General features: G+C 42.9%; 1 protein-coding gene across 2 annotated transcripts in view; it reads left to right on the top strand.

Annotated features, from left to right (window-relative positions):
* Window positions 1-27,442, top strand: part of PPM1A (protein phosphatase, Mg2+/Mn2+ dependent 1A) — a 204,669-nt gene that overhangs the window by 127,161 nt on the left and 50,066 nt on the right. For both annotated transcript variants that reach the window (XM_029598180.1, XM_029598178.1), the window contains one exon: window positions 183-300. In XM_029598180.1, the coding sequence (XP_029454040.1) occupies window positions 183-300 (118 nt within the window). The remainder of the gene's footprint in view (window positions 1-182; window positions 301-27,442) is intronic.

The raw sequence follows: 27,442 nt of genomic DNA, 5'->3' as shown, positions 1-27,442 counted from the left end.
TATCAGAAGGATGCTGCTGTGACTTTCTACATTAATATTGTATCACAGCATATTTGTAGAATATTATTTTGCTGACATCTGTGTTCTGAGAACTGAATTTAAAATATAGAAATGAAGCAGATGGATGTTGTTTTGTAGATATTGGAAAACAATTATTTTTAATTTTTATTTTCTTCCTACAGGGAAGCCGAGACAACATGAGTGTCATATTGATCTGTTTTCCAAGTGCACCAAAAGTATTGCCAGATGCAGTGAAGAGAGAGGCAGAATTGGACAAGTACCTGGAAAGCAGAGTAGAAGGTGGATCATTTAAAAAAAAATAAGTAACATTATTTAAAAGCCTTCACTGTTTTACATATTGGTTTTTATTAAACCTTTAAGTGCCCTTGTTTATGTATAGTGTACATCCTGTGGCTAAAGCACTTCTGTAGCACTGTGGATGTAGGCTGTATAACCATGTAAAAAACTTGAAAGAGACTGTAGCGACCTGAGCATTTTGTTCTATATGACAGTGGAAAAAATCTGGCAGATTAGTTCTGATGATGATCTAAGTGCCATTGTTCTATAAAGGTGCGACATATACATAGATATCAATATATCTGTCTGTGTGTGTGTGTATATATTTATATGGTTGAGCTGCCCAAAGATAATGTATAATAACATGAAAGTTTGTTGCTTTGTTGCTATACGTTTCAGCTAAAGGCACTCTCTAAAATATTTACAATCGTACTATATCTTATTGTTTGTAATTACTATTTAAATGCAAGATAATAAATGGTGATATAATCTATAATTTATAGAACTGCATGGCATTGTTGCCTAGGAAGTAACTTGACTTCCTGAGTTGCTGACATCTTGAATAAATTATAATTAGCAGAATTATAGAATCTCATTTAATTTTGCTTGAAAAAATGTGGCATCTAGATATAAAGAATTTTAAATACATAAGTGTAGAGTTTAAAAAATATATTACAAAAGCTTAGAATTAAGGTTTAATGATTTTAAGTAACATTTCTTTAAGACACAGTATGTTGCGCATTCAGGTAATGATTCAGACCTTTTGCTTGACTGTTACATGTCTGTTGTTTCATCAGACAGTGCTCAGTCATCCATTCATATTGATCAGTTTGATCTCCAGTGAAAAATGCCTGGAGCTTGATTCTTCCAAATTTGTGACTTTAAAAGAATTTACCATACAGCAAGTCTGAATAAAAATAATTCCACTCTTTTAAATAGGGCTACAGAGCTGTTTTTCTCTCAAAAAGCACATAAACTCTTGCTCATCCAGTTTTTAAACCAAATGCCACCCCTTTCCCTGAGTCTTATCACAATATGCATGAACCATAGCATCCTTTATCGGATATACAGAATCATTTGTTTGATGTCAGCAACATCTGGAATCGGGGTGGATGAAGTACCTTAAGCATGTTCGTACTGTGATGATAGCTTGAACTAAGGACATGAAGCCAAAAATATGTGCTCATTTTTCAATTGTCACACTGCCTCATTTAACTATGCTCAAAACCATTTATAAATTTAGTGGAGAGAAGAAATCTAAAATATTGATACTATGATTAAATCTTTTATATTTATGATGTCTGAAGTTTTTCTTCATATAAGAAAAATAGACAAAATTCAAATCGCATCCCCATTGCATGCTTTACTCTGCCTTAAGTCATTGTGACTAATACTATACATCGAAGACCAATCCCTTCCTGTGCAAGACTTCAGAACTTTGTACAAGTGGGAAGCTTAATTTTCTACTATTTTAGTATACTGTGGCCTGACAATTGTAAATGTAACAATACAAAACAAACTATCCAAAAGAGGGAGATGGGAGAGAAAGATGGAATGGATAGGATTTTTGGGATAGTGACCATCTGGCTAGGACAAAACATTTTCAGACAAGTATTGAAGAAGTGATCTTTCTCATAAAATGCCCAGTAACAACTATTGTTTGTCATATACGGTACAGTCATAACAGAAGTACTAGGCAATCATAATATTCATAAAGAAATGGACACGTCTAAACACAGAGCACCAGTATTGAAGAAACCATTATGTGTTGATAAACAGGAGTATCACTTTCAGACTAACACAAAACCATATTAGAACAAGCGTGTATTTAGTGATATCTTAAATTTCCCAATCCACACCATTTCCTAAACCTTTCAGAAATTGCCAGAGGATTAACTTTTTTTTCCTGTAAATTAAAAATTATATAATTCTAGTGTGCAATGTCAATTCCTGTGTGAGCTGCTTTCTGTTGTGATGTACATATACTAGAAGATTTCCGTGTGTATTTGTAAACATGTACAGTGTGAGGGATGGATGTGTGGGAATTGTATGCAGTAAGTTGTATATCACCACATATAGTAATCCTGTGTAATGAGTAATCAGTGTGGGTAAGTCGTGAGCAGTATGACAATACTGTATGTGTTCTAATCTGCATACTTTGTGTATCTAAGTGATATGAATTTAAGGAAAATGTTTAGATTAGAAAAAGAGTATATGATTTAGATGAGTCGTTACAGTAAACCGATGTCCTTTTCAAAAGGCAAGCACTGTAATTCCTAGCAGGGAAAGCAGCATTGGCCATTTAAAAGTGGCTTTTGCATGGGAAATTTTAGCCAGTGTTAAAAATAGCAATGTTAATACAAAGTGTAGGATAGAAGGATTGGGCACTGTTTCCATTCATGTTCTCTCACTCCAGTTTTGAATGTTGATTATATTGTACAGAACTTTTAATAAAAAGAAATATAAATAAAATAGTATAATTTTGCTAACACAGTTTTGAGATATTCTATGCCAGATTTAAGAGAAAAAGGATTGTTGCAGGTAAAATTCCTGTTTTTCCCTCTGTAAAAAAAAAAGGTTTTGAAATTTTGAAAACTACTCTTGTAGGAAATAATGGGAGCCACTTAAGTGCAGTAAAACTCCAGTATAGGCTTACCGTAAACTCCAGCAGTAGTAAATGTATTTGTGCCTGGACTTTGGAAGGTAGATAAAAGGCATTGATGCATTAGGGTGAATAGATGTTGTTAGTGGGTGGCATGGAGGGTTTAACTGGAAAATCTATGGTGACATCTCTTGCACATGCCAAATATTTTTTTTTCTACAGTTCATTTTGGATATCTTATTTTAGTGCTAAATGCATTATGCTATCTCTTTTTATGATGTCTGAGTTCAGCAAAACTCAGATATTTCCCACCATTGAGCTTCCAGAAGCCAAAATGAATTTGAGTGAATCAAACTCTGATGTTAGGCCACATTCTGTCATGTAAAAGGTTTGAATTGGCACCTTTGTGATATTTAATGAACAAAAATAATCACTTTGCTTGAGATTTCTGTGAACTTTTTGGGAGTAATTTTTGTGACAGCCTGCATTAGAAAGTTGAGAAATATACCAGTTTTCAAAGCAAATTTACGTGCATATATTAGTTTAAAAATTACCTTGCCCCATATAGTGGATCCTGTTTTACTGCAGAGCTAGAGTGTTAAAAGATAACTTTGTAAAACTGGATCATATTGTTACCTGTATGAGACTATTTCATGAGTACAGGGCATGACCGTGCAGTTACTTCTTAAATATAGTGCCAGATTTAGGTCCCATGATTGTTGGTTTCCAGAAAGACCCTTGGCAAAGGACCATCACTGTAATGATCAGACTAAGGGCCAGATTTTAAAAGCCCTACGCGCGTAAATCCAGAGGATTTATGTGTGTAGGGGGGGGGGGGGGGTTTACATTCGCCGGGCCTAAGTCCTGGGGCTTGCAAAAAGGGGCAGGGGCGAGGCCAGCAGCCATGGCATGCACAACCTGTGCCTGCCTGCAGGCAAGACGCAAAAGGTCAGATAAAAATTTGGGGGGGGGGGGAGGAAAGGTTAGGGGAAGGGGAGGGAAGGTTAGGGGGAAGGGAATGGGGGAAGCCCTTGGGCGTCGAGGCGCGCATGGTGCACTTCTATTAAAATCTACCCCTATGTGTATGGTGGAGCAATGTTAAAATATGACTTCCCAAACCTGTTCTTGTGATCCCTTAGCCCAGGGATTGCCAACTCTGATCCTCACGAGCCAGAAATGGACCAGGTTTTCAGGATATTCACAGTAAATATGCATGAGATTGATTTGCATGCACTATCTCCATTGTTTGTAAATACATCTCATGCATATTCATTATGGATATCCTGAAAATCAGACCTGTTTGTGACTCTTTCAGGACTGGAATTGGCAACCTCAGCCACAGTTGGTCAGGTTTTTAGTATACCTACGAGTATTCATTAGATCAGTTTGCATGGATTGGAGGTCTAGTGCATGTTTATTTCATGCATATTCATTGTGGACATCCTGGAAAACTGGCTTTGAGTTTACAGTCTTGAAATAGGGGAAAGAAAAAACCCCAGGTAGTTGCAAATGAAGGCTCATGGTGTAACATCTATTAAATGTTATCTGTTCAATGTTCTAGTTGAGCTGAAGTCAAAGGAGCAAAAGGAAACATAAAAACTTAAAAAAAAAAGTTGTACATCTAAATTTTTCCCTAAGTCCCTTTAATTTTTATATTTTAAGGTTAAAAGGAGACCATCTAATAGGAAGAGGGACAAGTAAGATGTCAGATACCTGGTTTTCAGGTTAACCAAACTATGCAAATTAACTTTGTTCTATGTTCAAGAGGCCTATTTAGTAGGCATTTGTATAGGGGAGACAAAATGGGAAAATCATTTTAATACATGAGGCTCCAAATATATAAAAACACATCTGATGAATATTTTATATATCCTGAAAATGAAATTGGTTTGCAGCCTTTGAAGACCAAATTTGGGAACATGTGGTCTAGTCTGAAGATCTGTTTGGATATTTTTAAACTGACATTTAAAAGTTGCAGTATATTTAGTTGTGTTGTACCAGTATTGTACAATAAAATTAAATCTGTATTATAAAATGAGTGTCTGACATTTATATACAATTGTGGTGCTGCAACCAGTATATGCAGACTGAAGCAACAGAATCTGCTGTAGCTCAGCAGGAACTGCCAGAATCATCCAAGCCTGTTTCTCGAATTTGCATTCCTTTTGTTAGTGTATCACAGAATAAAAATTAAAACGGGCATGAAATGCTAAAATAGTTTTTTCCCCAAATTTTATTTCATTTATCATTATTGGAAGCTTTTTCGCTTTCTTTCTCTGGTTCTGCAGTAAAGATGGGCAAATTCAAGTAGTAAAATTGGATCTTGTTGCTGAGCTCCACTAATATTCCAAAATATTAAACAAATGTCATGCACTGCAGGATGACACATGAGGATCTAACCCTTTCAGATGTATTTGAAATAGGATGAAAAAATAGCATAAAAGAGAAATATGAAACATCACTTGAAAAGGTTTTGAAAAAATTAACAGTATAATACCAGTGTCCTTCTTTTCAAATATTGATCTTTTACCATTCTACCAGCCCTGTATCTGTGTAAAAGTATTGGCTAATACAATATATTTCTGAATGTCCATTAATGTAAAAATGAAGAAAATAATCAGTGCTCATTCCAAAATGCGAATACAGAGATTTAATATTTTATATTAATACATTCATGATACTAAATATGTTACCATTATTTCCTTTTTAAATGACTATTTGCTGTTTGGAAACTGTTTATTATAGCCTTTACACCTTAAGTAGTAAAACTATCGACTTGCAACATCCACAGGCCAGAGAAAGCTTTTATACCTTCTCGCAGCTAGGATATCCTTCCAGCTCCCACATCTATCTTTGCTTTTACTTAAGTGCATGTGGACACCCAAAATAGAGGAAACTTTCTATGAATAGGGACAATTCTCCTTAATGACACTGTCAGTCTTTACTGGCATGAAAAACATTATTCTACTGGAAAAATATTAAAGTTTATTCTCTGTCCAAACCATAGGGCTCATTTATCAACTGAGCATTATTCATGGCAATGCTAGCCTACAATAGCCCTGTACTGTGTTGCATTGGCCCAAATCATTTGTCAATAGATGAATTCATCAACCAGCATTGAAAGTGATGAGGCATCACGCAGTTTGGAAATAGAAGCTAAACTAGCATGTGATAGCTCCATCCCAAGTCTCTGTGATTTCAGAGAATTCTATGTTGAATTATTAATTATTTATGCCTTCGATATTTAAATAGGAACTATATCCATCCTCAGAATTAGCAGAGTTAGTAGGTGACCAGTATCAGTTTTTAGTGTTGGAATCATTTTCAGCGAATTTTACGTGGTGAAGTTTGCTATTTATAGGATTGCACATTTAAAACTGTTATAATGTATTAGATCTACAAGAACAGCTTTGGTTAAAAGTCCAGGCTTCCCTTTTGTTTCTTGTATGTTGCTTTAATTTGTTACTGCATTCAAACTTCTGTAAGACTTTCATCAAGGCATAAATACACATAGGCTCTATTTTAGATGATTTGACAAAATTTTCAGCAGATTTAATGAAGTAGATAGGGATAATTTATTTTTAGTTTTCCTGGAGGTAATTTATGAAATTTACTGAAAAAGCATAAAAACAAATTTCCAGATATATATGCCACTGTTCTGTATGTGGTAATGTTTTTGAATCTGCATATAAATAGATAAAACCGGATGAGGATTTCTCCCATATTTGTATAAGTAAGGAAAACATGGTTAGGACATCTGGCCCTGCAATATGCAGTCATTACACTATTTGTATCTTATTGAATAATCTAATGTTGGGATTTTCTTTCACACTATACAGTAGTCATCTGAAGGCTATCCATTTGGTGGCTTCTTTTAATATAAGTCATAACTTTCAAGAACCTTGTTCTCAACAAGATTTTGCAGAGCATTTTACTGATTAAAAAAGTTAATATAGCGGTAGAACTGCTCACAAATAAAACAGCATTATTAGCTGAGATGAATTCAAATTTTGTTTTATATTTTTTAATTGGTGGTCACTGCTGTTAATACTTCTTTTTAATGTTTAAAAGTATTTGCAGAAATCAGATTGTACCCCCTCCCCTCTCCCCAGTTATACTTTGCATTTTCTCCAGGGTCTGGAATAGGATTTATATGAAAACCAGGGAAAGTTAGTCTCAATGTGGGCAGACTGAGTGGGCCAGTTTGTACTTTTATGCCAGCATTTACTGTGTTACTGTATATATATAATAAATCAAGGATTAAATCTGGGTTGGAGCAGCACAGATCATAGAACTCAAACCTCAAGGCATAGGGCTCAGATAAGATGAAGAAGGGACCTGTGTCATATTCAGAGCTCATGTATTACAGCATATATATTTTTTGCAAGTCCCTTACAGGGTCTCTCAACCTATTAAGTCTTGAATTTTCTGCAGAACCAATATGGCTATTGGAACTATAAAATCAGCACAGACCCCTACACTACTACCTAACCTCGAGTTACTAGGTGGACTGCCCATAGAGATATAAATACCTATTTAGTGTGAGGGCATTATGGCTAGTGTCTCTCTCTCTCTCTCTCTCTCTCACTCTCTCACTCTCTCATCGCTCGGCTGGCTCTCTGGGAGCGGCAAAACAACTAAAACCGGCATGGGCAAAAACATCGCAATGTGCAATAAAGCCCTAACGCAACCTATCGCACGGCCTAACGCTAATGAAAAAGGTGTAGTTAAACAGCATTAAAGCCGTGTGATAGGGCTTCGCAAAACTGTGAGCCCAGCCCACTCCCGCCCCAACTCCTCCTCTTTTTCAGATTTGCATCGCACCATGCGTTATGGCGCAATCGCAGGCGTTAAAGACATTTTCGCATGCATTAAGGGGTTTCCGCATGCGTTAAAGGCGCTTAACGCATGCAAAAACGCCATAACGCGATTTGATAAATGACCCCCTTATCCTATGTAACTTAATTTACACACAATTATCTTACATTATGACACAATTATAAGATAGGTTTAGAGCTGTTTCATGGCAATTTAAGATTTTTCCTGAGTAATTGCCTCAGAACTTGGGGCTTGCACTAACCTTACATAAAATAGTCCCTCTTTCTATATTTAAAGTTTCTGGTTGTACCTGAAATCTATAGTTCCAACAAAATGTTTTTTTTTTAAAGAATTCAGAATCAGATTAACATAAGAACAATTGATGTCTTCTGTTTTGTTCAAATTTGCATTTAATTCCTGAGATTATAGTGTTGAGTTTTTGAATTCTGTTTAGTTATAAGTAAATTGGAGTGTTTTTGTAATGATGCTTATCAGGACCCCATGCAAACATAACACTGATGCATCATAAATATTAATATAGCATGACCAAAGATGTGGACTCAGGAAGGGAGAGGTTTTAGTAGGGGGATATGAAAAATAGTGTGAAAATGTAAGGTATAAGATTTATTTATTTATTTTATTTATTTAGCATTTTTCTATACCGAACTTCATGGTTAAATACCATATCAGATCAGTTTACATCAAACGGGGGATAGAGAACTTGTAACAGAAATGGAACAGTACAATATAATCAGAGGAGAGCAGTAAGTTACATTAAACAAGGACTATAAACTTGGAGGCTTTACAGCTTGGAAGTAAGTAGAATAAAAAGGCCCGAGAAGGGCAATAACTTAAACACAAAAGTTGTAATGGATTCAGATTAAACAGGAAAGAATATTATCTGAGGTATTAGGATAATCATAATAATAGGCAACATAAATAGTAGCATGGTTCCGTAGCTCGTGAATAGGTTGTTTGTCTATTGTGAATCTATTGTGATAAAAGAGAAAGCAGACATTGGAATAAGAAATAAAACCAAGAAACAAGCTAATTGATATTTTGAAGAAAAGGTAAAATTGTTTTACGTAGAAATGTATTCCTAGAAGCAATGAACACCGTATTGTATCAGATTTTAATAACTCATATGTTAATGTCTATAGGTAATATATAAATATAAAATTATTAGCTTAATGTATGAAGCAAGCATTAACAATCAATATATTAGTTGCCTACATTTTAGACATTATAGTTTGAATTTTAAAATGGCTGCGTGCTTAAAAATCGGCACTTATGTGTGTGGCCGGGCGCATTTACAAAAGGGCCCGGCCACACGCTTAAGTGCTGATAAGCGCACAAGTGCCAGGCAGGATGGAAGCAGGCCGAGACAGCAACTATTAGCTGCTGTCCCAGGGAAGCGCGCAATGACAGTTGGCTGGCGCGTGCAAACTACTTCTGCTCCAGGGGAGCAAAAGTAGTAATAAAAAAAAACCGTAAGTTGCTGGGGTGGGTTTAGGGGGTGGGGAGGAGAGGGGAAAAGGGAGGGAGTTTAGGTAGGGGGGTAGGGAAATTTCCTCCCAATCCACTCTTTAATTGGAGCGGCTGGAAGGGAACTGGGGAAGCCTGATTGTGTTGCCGCACATAATTTAGTAAATTTTGCCGCCCGCACTTGCGTACGACCCACGGATTTTAAAACATGCACGCGCCGGTGTGCGCATGTTATAAAATCCGCGCGTTCATATGCGTGCGCCGGGAACCATGCACACCTTTTAAAATGTACCCCTCTGTGAACAACAGAACTCCAGCTCTCAGCATCTCTAAGGTCAAAGAAATAAAGCAAACTAAGTAGGTGCTAAAAACCCCAGTGCACTGATTTCAAAATATGCAAGCAATACTCTCAACATAGGTAAAAAGGCTGGTAATCATTGGATGGTAATCCCATGCTGGTACAGGATTTGAAGATTTGTCAAGTCAACCGTTTATTCCCTCCCTATGGTTTTCATTGTAGCAAATGAAAACAAACACAGTGAGCTTAAATATCTTAAGCCGAGGGTTCTCAGTGCCATTTCTCAAGAGTATTAACAGATATGGTGTTCCTAATAACCAAAATATGAAAATAACCCAGTTATTGAACAAGGTGTATGCTGATTAATCTGAACGTTCAAAGGTCGATTTTTAAACCCGCGTGCAGGCATCATTGTACGTGTGGTTCTCAATGTGCGCACATGGACACGCCAGTTTTATAATATGCATGCGTAGACACGCGCATGTTATAAAATCCGCTACCTGTGTGCACGATTTTAGATCGGCATGTGCGCAAGATTACCCAATTGCGCGTGTAAAGGGGGGGGGGTGTTTCAGTAGATGTGCACAATGACACGATAGACCCTTTCCCCGGTTCCTGCCCAGTCCACTCCACTAGCTAATCTGCCTCCCTTTTCCCCTATCCGCCCTGACCCCTAAAATCCTGCTAACCACCCTTCTTTTATTTTGTTGCACAACTTACCTGCTCTCCGGAGCAGCAGTAACTTGTGTGGGCCAGTTGGCTCCCAGCGCACGTTTCAGCGCCGGCCCGCCCCTTTTTCATAAACTCATTCTTCAGCGCGTACCAGGAGATGCGAGCGTAGGTGCGGGCCATCTAAAATCTGCACGGCGTGCACACGGCCCAGCCACGCGCGTATCTCCTGGAATCGCTGCGCACAGGACTTTTAAAATTAGCCCCTCATTGTATACATCCTGAAAACAATACTTTTGCAGCTATCAGGAGCTGCTGTTGAACATATCTGCGTTAAACTAGCCATTTAAAGATGAATTTTCAAAAGCTGTGCATGTAAAAATGAGCATTTACATGTGTAAAATAGCATATATTCAAGTATTTGATGTTTTAGAAACCTCAACATACACGTGTAAATGAGGATGCATGAGTAAATTTGCACATGTAAAAAAAAAAGCTATTTTATAATGAATTTACACATGTAAATTTGGCGGCTTACTTGCGTATGTTTACTCAATATCTGGAGCAAGTATTTGTAAATACCTTAAAAGTGATATACTGATTAGGTGGGGATCTGGGTGAAATGGGGGAACTTCAGGCTGAAGAGCCAGGAGGGTCTCGATGACCTACAGATGGACTGGGCAAAGTAGTAGACTAATTGGTAAAGCTGGTTATTTCATTGGAATATACAATGAAAAATCTCCTGACTTGCACATATAAAAGCCAACTTGAGAGGTAAATGTATCTAATTTATGCATGTTAAATCTACTCGTATCATTTTCAAATTAGACGCAAAAATTTGTGGCTATACCAGTTGAGTACACAGTTATCCAGCTAGATTCTGACTTATCTAGCTAAATAATGTTATTTTTTCACTAATCCGGATAAGTTCAGTTATCCAGCTAAGTAGTAGCACTTCTCCGAGGACAAGCAAGATGGCAGTCCTCACATATGGGTGGCATCATACGATGGACCCTGACACAAAAAACATATGACAAAGTTTGTACAACTTTAACTGAGCCTCTCTTGAGCATGCATTATACCATGCATCCACGTGAGGGTCCCCTCAATCTCTTTTCCGCAGAGCTTCATGTGTCACAGCAAATTGAGTCTCTCTGAACTTCTTAGGAGGTTAATCTTTTTCATCGCTGCTTTTTTTTTTTAATAGTACTTCTCTGGTACTTTTTTCGCGTATCACACAATCTATGTGGGGTCCCTCTCTGGGTCCCTATTGGCACTAGCTAGGTTTCTCAACATTTTTGGGTAAGTTTTATTTCACAGTCGATCCTTGGGGCAGCGATGCACTAGGTGCACGCCAACCGTCAACTGCTGCTGTCATTGATTTCGTCATAGCTTCCCTTTTATTTTGAGATGCTTTCCAATTTGCTAGCAAACTGCATTTCCTTCTCTTATACCATGGCAGCATCGGTGGTCTACTTGTGAGCAGTTCCCATGACATGGAGTTCTGGCCGCTCATTCATATCTCATTACTCTCTGGATAGGGATGACCAATGTGACAGCAGGTTTGGCCAATCTGTACTTTGGAACTTGTTTAAGGTGAAAAACCCAACTCTGTTCCCTCCTTAGGGCCTGTTATTTCTGTTCAGACTGCCCCCCCCCCCCATTTCAAACAAAACATTCTTGTGCCCATTGGCACTTGTTTTGTCGGTCCCCTTTTTTGAGGGGGGGGGCTGCCTATAGCTAGGGATTCATCCATGTGTGAGGACTACCATCTTCTTTTCCTCAGAGAAAGCAGAATTGCTTACCTGTAACAGGTGCTCTTCAAGGACAGTAGGATGTCAGTCATCACGAAACCTCACCGCCACCCTCGAAATTGGGTTTCCACTTCATGGATTTTGTTCTTATTTTATTTATTTTAATCCTCAATTCTATGTTATAAGACCGAGGGGACCCTGCATGGATGCATGGTGTACTGCATGCGTGAGCGTGCTTATTAAGGCTCTATCAGATGATGTCACCTATGTGTGAGGACTGATATCCTGCTATCCTCCAAACACCTGTTACAGGTAAGTTGCTACTTAGCCAGATAAGTCTTAAAACACTACCTGTCTGGCTAATTCAGATAGCCGGATAAATTTTTAAAAAGTGCTACTTATCCGGCTATCTGATTTAGGCAGATAAGTAGCGCTTTTTTTTACTTATCCGGCTATCTGACATAGTTGAATAAGTAATATTTCTAACCCTTGTCCAGATGAGTAGCTACTTTGTTGCTACCTGGCTGGATAAATCAGTACTTGTCCAGATAAGTGCTACTTAGCTTTGCTGCTACTTAGCGGGATAAATTGGTACTTATTCAGAAAACTCAGAATTTATCCAGATAAATGCAAAAATGTATTTGTGCATTTTTTTACACATGCATATATGTTTCTGGGTACCTGCATGAGTATTTTATAGCCTGTGTATATTCCATATGCACAGGTTATAAAATACTGAAGTAGTTTTGCGGGCATCCATATATACACGCAAATGGGCGCATGTTTTAAAGTTATACTACCAGTATCTCACATGTTCCAAAACCACAAATGTAGCAGCAAATGCCATGGACGATTTCATAGAAATGACAAAATACACTTGCTGGTCGATTTTAAAAGCCCTACGCTCGTCAAAGGTGGGAGATACGCACGTGACTCAGCCTGGTGCGCACCACACAGATTTTAAAACCAGCGTGGGCATGCGCGTATCTCACGGTGTGTGCATAAAACTTTTTCTCACCAAAAGGGGCGGGGCATGGGTGGGCTGGATCTGGAGCATGAATCCAGCATGTATTTATATGCACAAATGTGCGCCAGGGTCCCCTACCATGTAACTTTACTTCTGTAATGGATGACGTGTAAGTCATGTAGCAAAAAGTAGTCAGCGGGGTTTTAAGGGTCAAGGGTAATAGGGTGAAAGGGAGGCAAGTTAGCTACGGGGTTTAGGAAGTCCTCTCCTTTACTGGGGCGAACTGGGAAAAAGGCCTATTTCCTAGCGTGTAGCAGATGGACTCAGGACCAATGGGTATAGTGTGCTCCTGATAGCAGTTGGAGACAGATCAGATTTCAGTCTGACGTCAGTCTTAGTACATATACCCCTGCAGGACGCCATGCTCTTCAGTATTTTCCGTCTCCATAGCAGTTCGGGACTCTATACACGCTTGCACAGTGTTAAGAGTATTCTAACCAAAGAAATCCAAAACAAAGAAGAAACTTACCTCTACAGATGAGCCCCGCTCTCCTGCGGTGATACCTGCGGGTCCCTCCCCCAGTCGAGATTCCTGAGGTGATTTCCGCGATCCCTCAGAGGTAGGCCTCGGTCCAGCAGCCGGCCCCTGGCGTGGACTTAGCCCCCAGCACCGGGTGCAGCTGAGAGGCAGTGGGTGCAAATTAGAGCGTGGTGGTGAAGGTACTTTTCTCTCTCCCCCTGCAGCCGGAGCCCGCTCGGAACGAGACCGGGAAACGCTGAGACACAAGGTAAGGTAGAAAACTTCTTTAAAAGTCTCTGGTCTCCGAGGCTTGAATAGCCACACAGATCGCCAGCCGGTGTCAGTGCTACCGGGTTGATCAGCCCTACCCGGGCTAGATCTCAGTTCGATACGAGGGTCCTCCCATGTGGAGACCCTCAGTGGTGGTTACCATATTGTTCACGGTCGCCATTTCCATTTGATCGCCGCCCTGTTTGCCGATTCATTCTGTGCGCGCAGAGGCGAGCCGTGCGCACAAAATCACGTGTGCGCACACCGGCGCACGCATAAGTGCCGTGCGCACAGCGACGCCCACAAGGGCGCCGGGCGCACAGCGACATGCTTAACTGTGCCGGGCACATAAGTAAACCCCGTGCGCCCAGCGGCGCACGCATCTTTTTGAGAGCACATCCAACCTACACGCACAACTTCGGCGCACCCGGAGCGCATAATTCAGCCTCCCGGCGTACGCTTGAACGCACAAACTGGAGTTTTTCGAACTGAGGAAAAAGACCTATTTCCTAGCGTGTAGCAGATGGATTCAGGACACAAACTATGGCACCAACCATGGCACCACCATGGCACCAACACAAACCATGGCACCACCGGACCAAGAAGCTTAAGGCCCAGCGCCTCAGCCCAGCATGCCACATTAGAGCTGCGCAGCACAAAGAGGCCACGGCCTTGTGTATACAGTGCAAGGAGGCCCTGGGTGATCCACCCCAAGGTCCTACCCAGTCGGTACTGGGATCCGGATCCACCGACAGTATACCGGACCTCGCTACCCCCAGCAGGAGTCTTCTTCAAATGGGGCTCCCCGGGGACGCAGCGCCTCTCAATTTAGACCCAGCATCTTTCTCCTGGGTAGAATTCTTCAAAGACCTACATACCTTTGTCCACATGCAACCGGCGCCCTCGATGACACAGCCACAGCCTCCCCCAGAGGACTCTAACATCCCGGGACCCTCTAAACCCAGAGAAGTGCCTCACCCGCCCAAAAGCCCTAGCATTGGGGACACGGACACCTTAGACGAGGATCAAGACTCCCTGGAGGAAGGAGAAATCCCTCCAGGAACAGAACCTTACCGAACCATGAGGCGGTTCTTTGCCAAAGACCAGCTTTAAGACCTTGTGGCGCACAGCTTGAAAGAGCTCACTATCCCAGGCACAAATGCCACAGGGGAACCTAAGACGAACCCCCTCCTAGAGGGACTCCACCAAACCTCCCGCCATTTTCCTTTGCTACAAGTCATCCAACAGCTGATTGACCTGGAATGGGAGTTTCCGGAGGCCACGTTCAAAGGGGGGCGGACCCTGGCAGCCATATACTCCCTGGACCCCGCTGCCAAAGATCTCCTGGCATTCCCCAAAGTAGATGCCATGGTGTGCGCGGTCGCAAAGCGCACTACCATCCCAGTCGAGGGAGGAGCAGCACTCAAGGATGCCCAGGACAGACGTCTGGAATCCATCCTCAAACAGTCATTCGACGTTTCAGCTATGCCACTACAGATCGCGGCCTGCTGTGCCGTGGTGACACGCGCCTGCTTATCTAAGACCAGGAACCCCACCTCGCCCATCAAAGCACTAGAACCAGCAGTATCATTCCTCATGGATGCGACCTCCAACCTGGTACGCACTGCAGCCAGGGGCGTTTCGTCCATTGTGGCAGCCAGAAGACAACTCTGGCTCCGAAGCTGGTCAGCTGACGCGATGTCCAAGGCGAGAATGTCCTTTTAAGGGAACCCTCCTGTTCGGAAGCGAACTGGAGAAATTAGACGACAAATGAGGGAATCTCCACTACCGTGGCTACCGGAGGACAAGAACAAGAGAAGCCAGCGCCCCTCTCCCCGAACATCTAAGGGCAGGGGATCACAGCGCTTCAAACCGTACAAGAGTACATATCAAGCATCTCGCCCCGCAGGCAGGGGCCAGTCCTTTCAGAACAAGCACAACAAAAGGGGAGCTGGCTCTGGTCCAGGCCCCAGCTGCACCCCACAATGAAAATCAACCGGCCCATCCACAGGAAGAATCCATAGGGGGCAGACTTACCCTATTCTACCAAAGATGGGTCGAGATAACTACGGACAAGTGGGTCCTAACCATTATCAGAGAGGGATATTATCTGGACTTTCACAGCATCCCTCCGGACAAATTTGTGAAATCTCCCTGCCACGACCCCTCCAAGCGGACGGCAGTGGAAACCACGCTGACCAAATTGCTTGCCTTAAAGGCCATAACGCTGGTACCCACGCAACAACAAAATACTAGGCACTATTCCATTTATTTTATCATTCCCAAGAAAGAGGGTACGTTCCGACCGGGACCTCAAGTCCGTCAACCGTCACCTGATGGTCCCACTCTCTTCCGCATGGAAACCCTACGCTTGGTCATAAGGGCAATACAGCTGGGAGAATTCTTCACATCCCGGATCTGTCAGAAGCCTACCTGCACATCCCGGTCCACCACGAGCATCAGCATTTTCTGCACTTCGCGATCCTGGACCACCACTACCAGTTCCGGGCACTACCCTTCGGGCTAGCCACAGTGCCCCGAACATTCACCAAAATCATGGTGGTAGTGACGGCGATGCTGAGGAAAGAAGGAATCCTCGTACACCCATATCTGGATGATTGGCTGATCAGGGCAAACTCCCCAGAGGAAAGTCATCAGGCGACCACCAGAGTCAAAACTCTATTGGAGAATCTCGGGTGGGTGGTCAACACGAACAAGAGCTGTCTGCAGCCCTCCCAGTCTCTGGAATACCTGGGAGTCTGGTTCGACACCAGACAAGACAAGGTCATCCTAACTCCTACAAGGAGAACAAAACTGATGAACCAATTGCGAAACCTGTTAAGCAGTCTTCGCCCCAAGGTGTGGGACTACTTCCAAGTCCTCGGCCTCGTGTCATCCACACTGAAAGTGATCCCATGGGCAAGAGCTCACATGCGGCCCCTACAGCGTTCCCTACTGTCATGATGGAATCCGATGTCCCAGAACTACTCCGTCCGCCTCCGGCACCCGGAGGAAGTTCAATCCCAGCTACAATGGTGGCTACAAGAAGACCATCTGAGCAAGGGAGTAAGGCTATCCCAGCCGACCTGGACCCTTCTCGCCACGGATGCGAGCCTACTTAAACCACTGGGGAACACCAGCCATGGACCTCCTGGCAACCCGGTCCAACATACAAGTTCCCAACTTCTTCAGTCTCAGACGGGAACCACAATCCCAAGGGATCGATGCCCTCGTCCAGGCCTGGCCACAGGAAATTCTGCCATACACCTTCCCTCCATGGCCGCTACTGGGCGGGATCATCCACAAGATAGAACACCACAGGAGACCAGTACTTCTAGTGGCCCCAGACTGGCCAAGAAGGCTGTGGTACACAAACATGTGAAGACTACTGAGAGGGAGCCCTCTCCCTCTACCTCCACACAGGGATCTGCTCCAACAAGGCCCGATCCTCCACGAAGACCCAATTCTATTCTCTCTTACAGTCTGGCCATTGAGAGGACACGCCTGAAGAAGAGCAGATACTCGGGGGCGGTGATTGACACTTTGCTCCAAGCACGCAAGTTTTCCACATCTCTAACCTACATACGAATATGGAGAATATTCGAAGTCTGGTGTGAAGACTGCGACATCCTCCTGCGGACAGTCGAAATTCCCACGATTCTGGAATTCCTGCAGAACGGCTTACAGAAGGGGTTGTCTCTCAACTCCATCAAGGTGCAGGTGGCTGCGTTGGCCTGCTACAGAGCCAAGGTGGGGGGTGGCAGCCTAGCCTCTCATCCAGACGTTTCCTGAAAGGGTCAAACAGATCCGACCACCCCTGAAGTGGCCGGTACCTTTATGGAATCTCAGTCTAGTCCTAGACTTCCTAGCAGGAAGACTCCTTCAGTCCCACCCGTGGTCTGTCCCTCCGACTACTAACACTGAAGACTGCATTCCTAGTGGCAGTCTGCTCGGCCCGTTGCATCTCCGAGCTTCAAGCACTGTCCTGTCGAGAACCCTTCCTCAGGTTCACACCGGGATCCATACAGCTACGCATGATCCCTTCCTTCCTCCCAAAAGTGGTTTCTCACTTCCATCTAAACCAAACCATCTCGCTGCCATTGCCAGACGATCATAAGGACTCAGAAGAATCTCGCCGCCATAGTCATCTTAACGTCGGCAGACTCCTCCTCCAATATCTGGAAAGGTCAGAATCTGTACGAAAGACCGACCACTTCTTCGTCCTTCACAGCAGGAAGAAACAAGGGGAAGCGGCCTCACAGGCAACCATAGCCTGCTGGATCAAAGAAGTTATCAAGGCGGCCTACATAGAGGCAGGCAAGCCTCCACCTCTACAAGTCAAGGCCCATTCCACTAGAGCCCAGGCAGTGTCCTGGGCGGAAACCAAGATGTTGTCACCTGCCGAGATCTGTCGGGCGGCGACATGGTCCTCCATTCATACCTTCTCTAGGTTCTATCGCCTGGATGTTCAAGCTCGGGAGCACACAGCATTCGCAAGGGCAGTACTAAGTGGGCCACGGGCAGCCTCCCACCCGGTTCGGGAGTAGCTTTTGTACATCCCATTGGTCCTGAGTCTGCTACAAGCTACGAAATGCAGAAATTACTTACCTGATAATTTCATTTTCCTTAGTGTAGACAGATGGACTCAGCATCCCGCCCACGGCTGCCGACAATCACGTAAACCTCGGGGGACAATCCTCGAGAGCAAGACAAACACGGGTAAGCCAAGCTTCCCTCAAATTAAGACACCCATACCTACTGGGTGTCGGCGTTTCTCAGTTGAGTGCACTGGCGGTCTCCAGCTATAACCATTTCAACCAGTTCAGGTTAATCAAGTTAACCAAGTTATGCAAGTTAATCAAGTTATTCAGTCATGCATATATCCACAATTGCTTTTCGAAGAGAATACTGAAGAGCATGGCGACCTGCAGGGGTATATGTACTAGGGCTGACGTCAGATTGAAATCTGATCTGTCTCCAACTGCTATCAGGAGCACACTATGCCCATTGGTCCTGAATCCATCTGTCTACACTAAGGAAAACAAAATTATCAGGTAAGTAATTTCTCCATTACGTTGCCATGCATACCTACTAAAATTCCCTCCACTTGCGTGCTGAAGACTATATTTGCATGCACATACGCGTCAATATAAAATCGTGCACGTATGTACTGAGGATAGATGATTTTATAACACGCGCACATGTTATAAAATCTGTGCATGCACCAGCCTTAAATTTTACTTCTTGGTAAGTAACTGTTATCTTTAATATTTAAGTCACTGGTTTGGTAGTGGAGTTTACTGTATTTATATACATTGCCATTTTTGTGTAACTGCCAACAACTGTTGCTGCAGCATTCATCACTTTTATCATGACTTTACAATAATTTTGGAACATTGAAGAATTGTCATAGCTAAAGGGATGTAAGCTCATTAGTTTTTTATTTAAAAGCTTTTATAATTCACCCATCCAGAAACTAGTTCTTAGCATAATACAAATTAATCATTTTCCTAATGAAATCCTACAGCATAAATGAAATGATTTGTCTTCATGTTTGTAAGAACTGTACTACTTGTAGATTGTTGGCTCCTTTTTCTGTAGTATGAACCAGATTTTTTGTCATTAAAAAAAAACACTGCAATTCAGTTTGCTATGCAATGTTGAAATACCACATCTTTTAGAAACAAGATGGCAGAAAAAGACCCTATGGCCCATATAGTCTGCCCATTCACCCAATTAATATAACTTTATAATTGCCATCACTTCCTTAGAGATCCCCTGTATTTAACTCATACTTTCTTGAATTCAGATACTTTTTTTTTTTTTGTCTCTACCACCTCCACTTGGAAGCTGTTCCATGCATCCACCCCCCTCTCTGTGAAGAAACAATTCCTAATATTACTCCTGAATCTACCTCCTTTCACTCTCATTCCATGACCCTTCTTTATCCCAGGACAAGCAGGATGCTAGTCCTCACATATGGGTGACATCGGTAATGAAGCCCTATACGGAAAAACTTCTGTCAAAGTTTCTATGAAACTTTTGACTGGCACCCAGAGTGCCTACTGAGCATGCCCAGCATGCCATGATATTCCTGGCCACAGGGGTCTCCCTTCAGTCTTCTTTTTTCCGTGGAGCCGTTAGCCTCGCGGTTAAACTGGAGTCCTGTGGTGATTTTTCACTACAACTTAAAACTTTTCCAAAAAAGTTAGAAAAACTTCCTAATGCAAGGGTCTCCCTTCCTTACCATTGCGGTAAGTTATTCTATTTCTTTTTTGTCGGTTCCGTACCATTTTTCGCACCATAGTCGTCGACGGCTGTCCGGCTAAAATGGCCTCAGGTTTTAAAAAATGCCCAAATTGTACCAGAAACATGTCCATAACAGACCCGCACCAGGAATGTGTGCTCTGCCTCGGCGAAAAACACGATGTTAGGTCCTGTAATCTCTGCGCCGAGATGACATCGAAGGGACGTCGACTCCGGATGGAGAAGATGGAGCACCTCTTCAATATTCAATTGCTCCCAGTAGCATTGACGTCAGCCCAGTCGTCACCTACTGGATCGATCCAGCAAGTAATCCTTAAAAAACGACTTCCAGGTGAGGCCGGAGATGCTTCCAATCCCTCCCGCTTGACATCGTCGAAGGCGTCCACATCGGGCAGTGAGAAGTCCAAGGAGAAGCATCGGCATCGGCGCGCGCACGCCATCGACCCGGTGCCCGCAACCTCATCGAAGGAATCTGCCTCCTCCGCTAAGGATCCTCGGCTGAGTGCGGAGTCTCTGAGGCCTACGATTCCAGGGCGATCCCCACCGACACCGGTGCAGGGTACCGTACCTGCTCAGGGCTCTGAGGAGGTACCGGCATCGCCATCAACGCCTCTCCCCATAGCTGCTCTGATTCCATCAGCTATGCGGGCGGAACTTGATGGATATATCCGTCAAGCGGTGCGACAAGCACTCATCGATACGATGCCATCGCAGCCATCAGCACCGACTTTACCATCGGCACCAGCTCCGGTGCCATCGGAACCCGTACCATCGATGCCGATGTCACCATCGATTCCGCCACCGATGCCATCGGTGCTGCCCTCGATTCCGGCATCAATTCCGCCGATGACTCCATCGATGCCACCCTCAGAAGTATCTATTTTCCAACCTCTGATGCAGAAACTGGACATTTTAATCAATGCCATGTCCAGAAAACCGCAAGACATCGATGAAGAGCCCATACCAGGCCCATCAGGAGTTCCTAGGCCTCACCAGCCACAGTCTCCTCCTTTGCCAATAAATCCAAAGGGTCCACCATCGATGCCTACAAGGCCACCGCCTGTGTTTCAACCAAGAGATACTGCCACAGATACTGACACAGATATCTCTTCAGACAAAGATATGCTTTCAGAACCATCTCCTCCTGAGGACCGCAGAAAGTCTCCTCCAGAAGACTTATCTTTTTCCAACTTTAAGGATATGGGGGAGACTATCCCTTTCCAATTAAAGTCTGAGATAGATGCCAGACAAAAAACACTGGAGGTCCTACAATTCGTAGATCCTCCAAAGGAAATTTTGGCTGTCCCAGTACATGAAGTACTACAAGAACTCATGTACCGAATATGGGAACATCCTGGATCACTAGCTTCAGTCAACAAGAGAGCAGATGCTACGTACCTGGTCCAACCCATTCCTGGATTCCAGAAGGCTCAGCTACCTCACCAATTGGTGGTAGTTGAGTCCGCACAGAAAAAAGCTAAAAGAGTGAAAACTCACTCCTCTATGCCACCAGGAAAGGACAACAGATTCCTTGATAACTTAGGACGTAAGATATTTCAGGGATCTATGTTGGTGTCTCGGATTGCAGCTTACCAACTCTTTATGAACCAGTACCAACGCAATCTCTGGAAGCAGGTCCAAGAGCTCACGCAGACACTCCCTGATCAGTATCAGGAAGCCTTCTCCCAACTGGTTTATAAAGGCCTAGAAGCGAGCAAGCATGAGGTTAGGGCGACTTATGACAGTTTCGAAACTGCATCTCGTCTGTCAGCTTCTGGTATTACAGCTTGTCGATGGGCCTGGCTCAAAGCATCTGACTTGAGGCCAGAAGTACAAGAGAGACTAGCCGACCTCCCTTGTCTTGGTGACAATCTTTTTGGGGACAAGGTGAAAGAAACAGTTGCCACATTAAAAGAGCATACTGAAACTCTAAAGCAGCTCTCTTTAATACCTCAGGAGTCTCAACCCCCTTCTAGGAGGCTTCCCAGACGGGATACCAGGCGTCCCTATTACCGTCAACGACGCTACTATCCTCCTACCAGCCGTGCAAGACCATCTCGCCCAACTCAGCGACCTCAGTCTCAGCAAAGACCCTCTAGGCCTCAACCCCCTCCTCAGACTGCATCAACATCGGGGTTTTGAAATGTACTCAGAGAGCAGAACTGCCAATCCACTCCCACACCTACCAGTAGGAGGTCGCATAGCCTTTTTTCATCAAGCATGGACCTCCATAACTACAGACCACTGGGTACTTTCCATTGTAGCTCAGGGTTACAGATTGGATTTCCTCACTACCAAAAGACACTCCACCAATCTCTTCTTGGACAGTGCACCATCACTCCAAACTTCTAAAAGCAGAATTATCCACCCTTCTGAGAGCCAGGGCCTCAGCAGGGCAGAGGATTCTACTCCCGATATTTCCTCATTCCAAAGAAAACAGGAGGCCTACGTCCTATCCTAGACCTCAGAAATCTCAACAAATTTCTCAAAAGAGAAAAATTCAGGATGGTGTCATTAGGCACCATGTTACCTCTCCTTCAAAGAGGGGATTGACTCTGCTCTCTGGATCTTCAAGACGCCTACGCTCACTTCCCATCTTTCCTCCTCATCGCCAATACTTGCGATTTCTGGTCGAAGGACAACATTTTCAATACCGAGTGCTCCCATTCGGCCTAGCCTCAGCACCTTGAGTATTCACAAAGTGTCTGGCGGTGGCAGTGGCACACCTCCACAAACAGAAGGTACATGTATTCCCTTATCTAGACGATTGGCTCATCAGGAGTCAGACAAAAGAAGGAGCTCTCAATTCCCTCAAGCTCACAGTCAACTTGCTTCACTCCTTGGGATTTCTCATCAACTACCAGAAATCCCTTTTCACACCATCTCACCTTCTACAATTCATCGGTGCAGATTTAAACACCATCATAGCAAGAGCTTTTCTTCCAAGAGACCGTGCCCACACACTCATGCACCTGGCACACTCTCTCCGAAATCAATGTCAAGTCACAGCTCATCAGTGTCTCACCCTACTCGGTCACATGGCCTCCACAGTTCACGTCACTCCCATGGCCAGATTAACCATGCGGCTAATGCAATGGACACTAAAAACACAATAGATTCAAGCCATTCAACCGTTGTCCTCTCAAATTCACATAACTCAGGAACTGCGCTCTTCCCTCCTTTGGTGGACATCAATGAACAATTTGCTCAAAGGCCTACCTTTCCGGCAACCAGTTCCACAAGTAACAATGACTACAGATGCGTCCACTTTAGGTTGGAGAGCGCACATTGGTCATCTGAAGACCCAGGGGACGTGGACAAAAACCGAAGCCTCTTTTCAAATAAACTTCCTAGAGCTTCGAGCTATACGTTATGCGCTACATGAGTTCAAGGACTGCCTTTCACACAAGACTGTTCTGATTCAGACGGACAACACAGTAGCCATGTGGTACATCAACAAACAAGGGGGAACAGGTTCCTACCTCCTTTGCCAAGAAGCAGCACAGATTTGGGACTGGGCCCTAGCACACTCAATTCACCTACGGGCCACTTACCTAGCAGGCATCCGCAACATAATAGCCGATCGCCTCAGTCGTCAGTTCCAACCACACGAATGGTCCTTGGATCCAACGATAGCAACCAAGATCTTTCATCGCTGAGGTCAACCAACAATAGATCTCTTTGCGTCCCATCTGAACTACAAAGTGAACAAATATTGCTCCCTGCTACAGCAGGAGAACAGCCTACCAAAGGACGCCTTTGCTCGCCACTGGAACTCGTATCCACCGATACCGCTCATAACCAAAACTCTAGTGAAGCTGCAACAGGACAAAGGGACCATGATACTCATAGCCCCATACTGGCCTCGACAAGTATGGTTTCCTACACTGCTAGACCTCTCAGTCAGGAATCCCATTCGCCTGGGAGTAGCTCCCAATCTCATAACTCAGGATCAGGGTCGGTTGCGCCATCCCAACCTTCAATCCCTGCCCCTGACGGCATAGATGTTGAAAGCTTGATTTTACAACCACTCAACCTCCCAACCACTATATCTCAAGTGCTTATAGCGTCACGTAAACCTTCCACTAGGAAGAATTATTCTTACAAATGGAAACGGTTTACTTTGTGGTGCACTCAGAAATCTATTGATCCTTTCACATGCCCCACTACCTCACTACTAGATTACCTATACCATCTTTCAGACTCTGGTCTTCAGACTTCATCTGTAAGAGTACATTTGAGTGCAATCTCAGCTTACCATAACAAGCTGGGAGACGCACCTATCTCTACACAGCCTCTCGTCAGTAGATTTATGAAAGGTTTAACTCACCTTAAACCTCCTTTTCATCCCCCAAGCATACAATGGGACCTAAACGTAGTATTAACCAGGCTCATGCGTTCCCCATTCGAACCCATAGATACCTGTGACCTAAAATTTCTTACATGGAAAACGGTCTTCCTCATAGCCATTACATCAGCTAGAAGGATCAGTGAACTGCAAGCACTTGTCACATACGAATCTTTTACAAAGTTCCTACATGACAGAGTGGTCCTCCGTACTCATCCCAAATTCCTTCCTAAGGTAGTCACGGAATTCCACTTGAACCAATCCATAGTTTTACCAACATTCTTTCCAAGGCCTCATTCACACCAGGGAGAAAGAGCCTTACATACCTTGGACTGTAAACGTGCACTGTCTTTCTACTTAAACCGCACTGCAGTCCAAAGAAAATCCAATCAACTTTTTGTATCTTATGATCCAAACAAACCAGGTAAAGCAGTGGGTAAACATACTTTGTCAAACTGGATAGCAGATTGCATACAGTTTTGTTATGAGAAAGCAGGCCTTACTCTCCAAGGGCGAGTAAAAGCACATTCGGTCAGAGCAATGTCAACCTCTGTAGCACACCTTCGCTCTGTGCCTATTCTTGACATATGTAAAGCAGCAACATGGAGTTCTCTTCACACCTTTGCAGCTCACTACTGTTTAGAAAAAGGACGACGACAAGATTCAGCCTATGGACAATCTGTCTTAAAGAACTTGTTTCCAACTTAATCCCAACTCCTACTACATCCAACCTGCTGTGATTTTCGGCTGACTCATTTCCATCAACAAGACTGCAACTTTGCTTAATTACAAAATGACTCAGCCCCTAGCTTTGCTAATCACCCATATGTGAGGACTAGCATCCTGCTTGTCCTGGGATAAAGCAAAATTGCTTACCTTGTAATAGGTGTTATCCCAGGACAGCAGGATGTAGTCCTCACGAAACCCACCCGCCACCCCGCGGAGTTGGGTACGATACGTTTCATTATTTTATTTTTTGGCTAACGCTAATTGCTACAAAACAGACTGAAGGGAGACCCCTGTGGCCAGAAATATCATGGCATGCTGGGCATGCTCAGTTGGCACTCTGGGTACCAGTCAAAAGTTTCATAGAAACTTTGACAGACGTTTTTCCGTATAGGGCTCCATTACCGATGTCACCCATATGTGAGGACTACATCCTGCTGTCCTGGGATAACACCTATTACAAGGTAAGCAAGTTTGCTTTTTAGAGCTTCCTTTCCACAGAAAGAAGCTTATGTCCTGTGCATGGAAACCAATGAGATATTTAAATGTCTTTATCGTATCTCTCCTATCTCGTCTTTTCTCTAGGGTATACATGTTTACATTTTTGTCTATCCTTATAAGCTTTAGAACGATGGCCATTGACCATTTTATTAGCCACCCTGTGGACTGACTCTATCCTATTTATATTGTTTTGAAGGAGCGGTCTCCAGAATTGCACACAGTATTTCAAATGAGGTCTCACCAGGGACCTATACAGGAGCAATATCGCCTCCCTTGACCATTCCTCTCTCTCTTTGCAGCCAGTCATATTTCTGGCTTTTGCTTTATCCATCTGTTTGGTAATCTAAGATCTAAGGATTTTATTTCCTGCAAATTCTAGAAGAGAAAAAAATTCCTCAGAGAAATTTATGCAAGAAAAATGCTAAAACCTTTACTGAAATGTACTAGATTTAAGAATCAGAATACATTCTATCATTTTTGCACAAACAAAAATAATATATGTGGGATATTTTTCCTTCCTGAAATTACATGAAATTAAATCCTAGTTTTAAAAAAAATGTTATTTCAAACTAATGCAAGTCATGTGGCTTGTAAACATTTTGCACTTTCTTTGCCCTATTTGTACCTGAAATTTAAATTAGGTTTTAAGTATCTCCTATTTCAGCACTTTTTGTTAAATTTTGTGAGGTGGGGAACAGTTATACCTCTCACCCTTTCTCTACTTCTAATATTCCTTATTCAACTGTGAACACTTCCATTCTGAGAGTATACTGATTTATTTCCCCACAACATAGCTGGGTCAGTTGAGAGAGGAGCAGTCGATTATCAATTGGCCAGAGAATGGTGATGGGGTTAAGGTGGTCTTGTTCCAGCACATCATACATGGACACCCCCCCCCCCCCCCCCCCCGAGAGTTTCTTTTTCTTCACTATCTGTCCATCTCTGTATTTTCAGGTCTTAGTAAGTAAGATATAATTGGAGATATGCCTGGTTCTCATCAGATCAATACCTAGTAGCCTTTTCTCTCCAGGCTGTTATTTCATTAGTATGTTTAGCCATAGCTGGCTTGAGGTTGAAGGATGAGAATTTGGAATCAAATTTAAGTGTTCCTCATAAAGTATCTGAAAAAACTGCTACTTTGGTGAATATATTTTTCTAGATCAACCACCTATGAGGTTGATTGATCATCCTATTCTCTTTTCCACCAAACTTTGCTTAAACCAGATGTAATGCAAAATAGATGTAAAATCCCTGTAGCGTTTATCTTTTTCTACACTATTAATGGTAACCATAAATACAAGACCAATTTTACTTATTTTTATGAAGTTATGTAAATCATAACAATATATGAAATGTCATGTTAGATCAGTGGTACACTGAGCTCAGTTTTCTTTCTCCCACAGTGGTCAGTATGGGCCACTTGAAAGTACCTGGGATCCGAATAGGAAAGTGCTTGCCATATTTCCTTCTTCCAGAAGTAAGCAGTAGAGAAACCAAGTCTGTCTGGCTAATAATTATTTATGCATCTGTCCTCCAGATACTTGTCTAAACCTTTTTTAAACTCAACTATACTACTAGCTTTGATCACATTCTCAGGCATCAAATTTCATAACTTAATTGTGAATTTATTTGAGTGTTTTATATGCCGTCGTTCCATGTGAGAATCACTAGTTCACAATGGTGTACAGGGTTGACGCTCACAAACATAAGATGAATTTCAAATTTGTTTTAAATCTGTTACCAGTTAGTTTCATGAAGGGTCCTGTATCCCAATACTGTTTAATAGAATAAATAATTCCTTATTAACTCGTTCTACACCACACACAATTTTATAAACCTTTGTCATTTCTTTACCATGCTGAAGAGCCCCAGCCTTTCTTCATAAGAGAGCCGTTCCATCCTCTCTATCCCTTTTCTATA

This window comes from Rhinatrema bivittatum, chromosome 4 (genome assembly GCF_901001135.1).
Source record: "Rhinatrema bivittatum chromosome 4, aRhiBiv1.1, whole genome shotgun sequence".
Classification (NCBI taxonomy): Eukaryota; Metazoa; Chordata; class Amphibia; order Gymnophiona; family Rhinatrematidae; genus Rhinatrema; species Rhinatrema bivittatum.
The sequence above is the reverse complement of the archived record's forward strand: the minus strand, read 5'-3'. Positions and strand labels throughout refer to the sequence as shown.